This window comes from Saccostrea cucullata, unplaced genomic scaffold, assembly GCF_032062105.1.
Source record: "Saccostrea cucullata isolate Sc308-1 unplaced genomic scaffold, CSIRO_AGI_Scuc_v1 ctg5550, whole genome shotgun sequence".
Classification (NCBI taxonomy): domain Eukaryota; kingdom Metazoa; phylum Mollusca; class Bivalvia; order Ostreida; family Ostreidae; genus Saccostrea; species Saccostrea cuccullata.
The window spans coordinates 1-5,733 of record NW_026929509.1 but is presented as its reverse complement, the minus strand read 5'-3'; the positions used below and the strand labels follow the sequence as shown (position 1 = coordinate 5,733).

Sequence of the window (5,733 nt, the reverse complement as noted above, 5' to 3'; positions counted from 1 at the left end):
CTAATACTGTGAGATGAAAGTTTTATGCTTTAAGGTATGTCACTCGTGAAATTTGTTAGAGCAAGAATTTTTGGAGAAATGCATTTTGGATACACATTTAAGTACTCATATAGTATGGCTCAAAATCGCAGAGAAAAAAGGTGGTCAGTGCGCATCTTACTTAAATTTGAGATCTTTTATTAACCACTTTATCCTTTATCATATTTTTTCAGATGTAACAATGCTAAAAAATATGACCATTTTTCTAACAAAAATACTAAAGACAACTGTTGTTAACCATCTTTATAATTACATGTAACTAAAGTAAACTATAGTAAATCAAAGTTTTCAAAGAGTTCACTATAGTAGATCAAAGTTTTTAAAATGTTCACTAGTAGTGCCCAAGTGATCACTATTTGTAAATCAAAGTTTTCAAAGTGATCACTAAATTGTGATAGTTATCACTTAGTAAATCAAATTTCACCATGTTAAATCAAATGTTTCACAGTAAATCAAAATTCCATAGTTATCACCATGTTAAATCAAATTTTTCATAGTAAATCAAAGTTTTCATACTGCCAAAGAGTTCACCATTGTTAACTTTTGTAAACTATAATTAACTATAGTATTTTTGTTAGGTTTTGCACTACAAAGTAACATATATGGATTACCAAAAATCTACATATTAGGCAATTACATATTTCCTTGTATCAAACCCTTTACGACTTTAATGTTCAGTCACAATTATCAAGTAGTTTAAAATGATGAAAGAAAAAACAATGGGATCAGTGATGTTAATTTTGAAATATTGGTAAAATATGTTCCGAGGTTTTTCTTTTATCTAGGTACTATTGTAGTACCTCCTTGGTACCTGATCCAACCTGAGATGTTTTGCAGGTCAATGTTTGCTCTGCTTCAGTTTGTATTGTTTAATGAACGTTTGAGTTTGAATACTGTTCTTATTCACAAAATATTTCTTAGTAATTTTAACACTATGAAAAGTGATTCTGTCTTTCGATATATCTGTACACGCATAACCTGTTGTCCTCAATAGATCCAACCCACAGACGATGAGATTTTTCGTCATAACTCATACCCCAAGGACCCCTTATACCGTGTTCTGTTGTCAATAACAAGCAAAGAAATATGCCATCCTTGTCAATCATATGCACTGTGCTTGAGCTTTGGTTAGCTATGAGGATGTTTGACAGTGCATCTGTACAAATATCAGTTGCTTCCAGTTTCAGTCGGGGGTCATTTTTTGATCCATAGTAAGTAAAGCGATTACTTCCATTTTGATCTGTCACAACTAGACGTGATGATGGCCCAAGAAGGATATCATGAATCAGGTCAAAAACAATAATATCCCCGTTTCTGTTTTCTGTGATACACTCAGGGTCAATATAAAGATTATTACCCTTGGCATCAAACTGGACGGTCTGTGTTTCTTCTAATCCATTGAATCTGACAATTTTTGCCTCTACATCATCAACTGGAGGTGACGGGATATATTTTTTCATCAAAACAAGCATATCTCCAGATAACTGAGAACAGTAAATTTCCTGCGGAATCCATGATTCAGATTTATGCATTAATTTAGTGTAATTTTAGTTTTGTAATTCTTACATAGTTTACAGATATTTAAATCTAAATCTATGTAAATGAGTTCTCCGGCAAGACTCACTGTGTGGGAACCAGGACTCAGGTTTTGTTCATCTGTCCGATGGTCTAACGTGTTACCATCTGAGTCGATAAGGAAAAGATTTGTGCTACCACCACTTACCCACATTCGGTCTGACGTCACAAAAGAAATATGACCACAACAAGTGCCCTGAAAAGTGACAGTTTTCTGTAACACCGGTCTAGGCATCAGTTTCAGGAGTCGTTCATTTTCCACTCGTCGTTTTCTAGTCTTGCTAAGTTGAATTTTCCCGCGAAACAAACTTGCATCTTCTGCATAGATTTTACTTAACACGCAAAAGAAAAAAATTTAAAGCATGAAAAAAAGGATTTATAAAGGCCAACATTGATTATGTAACAAATGAGTAGAGGCAACGCGGTCGTCTGAAAACAAAGGCGGAATCAGGAGTCAATTTAATGAGAAGTTAACATCCCCTGTCAACTGGTCACATAAACCTTTTGCTCCTTGGTGTGATCAGGTAAACGCAAAAATTAGTAACGTTAGGACCTCACAAATTGAATCTAGACGTCAGTCGAGACTCCTTTAAACGACTTATTGTATATGTCATTGCATCGATCATATATACATAGTATATACCATTTGAAAAATTTTATCTTTAAACAATGCATTTTATATTCCTGTATCATCACTTATTTTGTCAAAATTTCCCTTGTTTAAGAAAGTATTGAGTTTGTTCATAAAGCATTTAAACATGCAATTTCATCACGGTCGAATCGACCACGAGACATATAAACTCCATGCAGACTAAAATAGCATATGCAAAATAGATAAGGGATCGAATTGTCAAAAGAAAAGATGCAATCACTTAATAAATCTTAAAATTTATTTATTTTCTGATGCTATATAATATCGTCTTTCTCAAGTTGAATATTCAAATATGAAACAGATGTGTCACTCTCTGTGGTGGCTCTCATTTCGAATTCAATGGGGTATATCAACGTAGCATAGGAAAGCTTTTATTATTCGGTATTTATAAGACATGTATTTCAATAAACATTCCGATAAGAAAAGTACGAAGAAATTTTAAAGGGAAATGTCTATTTTATTTTTAGAGGTCTTTACAATTTTCATATGGGCGCAAGTTTTCGGCAATAAAGATGAAAAGTTTTAAGTTAACATTTTCATTGTTTTACAATTTTTGTCATAAATCATTCAAGAAGTGCACCAATTGGGGAAGCTGTGTTCACTGTAAAGTTTCGAGCATGCATTTGTATAAATTTCAAGACATAGCCATTTTGAATTTCCCTTTAAACGATATATGTTTAAACTTAAACTTATACTTAGACAAAGGATCTCCATTCTAAGTATATTAGCTCGATTCCCACATCGCATATCATTATCATCATGGATTATTCTTTACATTTCATTAAGTTGGTAAGTATTATACTTACCTTATCTCACCAGTGTTGTAACGAGATAGGTTTCATAGTTTTTATTTATCTGAGAAACGTCACCACAGGTATTTTGAATGACAATTAGCTAGATCGATCAATGTAAAAAAAAGTTTAAATTTAAAGTCTACATGATTCGGATCATAGGCTGTACTATAGACGGATCATTAATGTTTTTCTCTGCCCATTTAGACAGGCAATATGATATATATTTTTGTTGCACATAATTTAATTAATTAAATGATTGTATGTTGTTTTACGTTCTCTTGTAAAGAACCCACATGTTAACTTTCACTTTAATGCAGTGATTCAAAAACCAAGAGAAAAGTTACTGGATCTGTTACACAAGAGACATCCTGTGGTAGTCCGGCCGAAGAGCACAGAAGAATTAAACTGTCTACTTATAATGTCTGAGACTAGATAAAGTCATTCTTGGAATATTTCACCAAATAACGGGAAATTATGAGGCTGCTTTGAATGCATATCAACAATCTCTCTCAGTGAATCTCTTACACAAAATTCAGGCCATCCAAATCCGAACAGAAGATTTAATAGTCAATATAAATCACAACAGAATAATAAGGATGATGTTATATCTTTAGATTTTCCCGTTTTCCCGATCTTCACAAGCAAAATGCAGAGTCCCCATTATGTGGTCATCAAAAACTATATACTTATGCACTTTTCCATTGTTTAAACATCCATCCCTGCGGATCCCATGGAGAAAGAACCACTACCTTTGGATCTTCAGATTCTACCTGAACCTGGTTTCATGATGAGAAGATATTTACTACTAAAATGTTGTACTAAAAAAGGCTTAAAAGCTTCAGTCAAATACATGTAAGTCGATATTTCAGGGTTGTTTATAAGAGAAAGCATCTCGAATATTATATGACTTTGTTTGCAACTGCAACATATATAATTAGATTGTAATGTTGTTACACGAATTGACACTCCCGGGACCGTTTTACATAAACAGTGTAGAACTTACGAGTAAGAGCAGTATTCAATTATACTTGTATCCTTTTAATTTACTTTATATTGGAATCAGTATTTATCTTTTTCAAAAGAATATAGAATGTATAATGTAGTATATTCTTTTTAATGCTATCAATATTAAACAAAATCATTTATTTTACAAAACTTTACAATTAATCAATTCAAGTTTTCGGTCTTAGTCATTCGTTTTTTTTTAAATGAAAAAGAGCTTCTGATCAACAAAGATGTTTTGCTTTGAATATCCCTGACAAAATTACTATAATACATGTGTATTTCATAGTAATTTTAAACGTTATACAGAGTGATTCTGTCTTTCGATATATCTGTACACACACAACCTGTTGTCGTTAATAGATCCAACCCACAGAAGATGAGATTTATCGTCGTAACTGAGACCCCATGGACCACTTAAACCGTGTTCCGTTGTCAGTAGCAAGGAAAGGAATTTGCCATCTTTGTTAATCATATGCACTGTGCTAGGATTTTGGTTAGCTATAAGGATGTTTGACAGTGCATCTGTACAAACCCCCCACATGTCTAGTTCCAGTCGGGGCTCGTATTGTGATCCATAGTAGCTGAAGCAATATCTTCCATTTCGGTCTATCACAACTAGAAATGATCGTTCAAAACTAAGATAGCTTAACCTATCGGAAACAATAATATCTCCGTTTCGGTTCTCTGTGATAAGTTCAGGGTCATAATAAAGTAGACAACCCTTGTCATCAAACTGGAAGGTTTGGTCCTTTTCTTTTATTCCCTTGAATCTAATCACTTTACTCTCTTTATAATAGGGAGCAAATAACTGGCTGTACTGGGGGTCTTTTTTCATTAAAACGAGCAAATTTCCGGAGAATTGAGAGCAAAAGATTTCGGACGGTTCCCAAAATTCAGATTTTTTCGTCAGTGTTATTTTTGTTTTGTTATCCTTACAAAGTAAACATAAATTAGAATCCAAGTCGATGTAAATGAGTTCTCCAGCAAGGCTTACTGTTTGTGAACTAATACTTTGATTATCTGTTCGATGATGTAAAATGTTACCAGTAGAGTCAATCAGAAAGAGATCAATGCCGCTGTAACCGTGAAAACTGTCGCTAGTGCTCAGTGTCGCTCTTAATAGAATATATAGGGAAAAGAGCGACACTGAGCACTGGCTTATGCGCATGCCTAGGGATTTCGGTCGCTTCAAATCGAAGCGGTGTCCCACTGAATTTAATTCCATGGTAATAGTATCCAAAGTCGTAGATCTTTATGTTTTCTTTGTTTATTTTAATCTTAAAAGAAGGCAAGACAAATAAAATTTTAAAATTTTAGAACTTTTTTTTTTTTTTACCTCGTATAGAATTATTAAATGATCTTTTAAATTTCTATATTATAGAGAATAAACGGCTACACATTTAATCGCGGTAAATTGAACAGATACTTGTATTTAAAAAAAGAAGAGAAAACATGCCACAGTCCCTCAGTCATTTCTTAATAGGTGTGAACCACGCCGTGGGCTTATCTCAGACAGGTGTCAAAAATTACCTGTATGTTAATAACTAACAAACACAGCTCTCCATGGTCGATTGATAATTTGATACCAATTAAAGGTGTGAACGGAGGTGAACCTAGAACTGAAGTCTAGTAACAAACCTTAAATATCTGTATTTTATCAAAATATAA

At 33.3% G+C, this 5,733-nt stretch overlaps 2 protein-coding genes across 2 annotated transcripts; both read right to left on the bottom strand.

Annotated features, from left to right (window-relative positions):
- Positions 1-971: 971 nt before the first annotated feature.
- On the bottom strand, positions 972-1,768 carry LOC134281065 (uncharacterized). Its single transcript, XM_062763525.1, has 2 exons — positions 1,664-1,768; positions 972-1,541 (listed from the first exon to the last, which is right to left on the bottom strand). Exons 1-2 carry the CDS (start codon positions 1,766-1,768, stop codon positions 972-974), a joined length of 675 nt encoding a protein of 224 aa, XP_062619509.1.
- A 2,595-nt stretch (positions 1,769-4,363) lies between these two features.
- Positions 4,364-4,900, bottom strand: LOC134281064 (uncharacterized). The gene has a single exon (XM_062763524.1). It carries the CDS (start codon positions 4,898-4,900, stop codon positions 4,364-4,366), a length of 537 nt encoding a protein of 178 aa, XP_062619508.1.
- Positions 4,901-5,733: the final 833 nt, after the last annotated feature.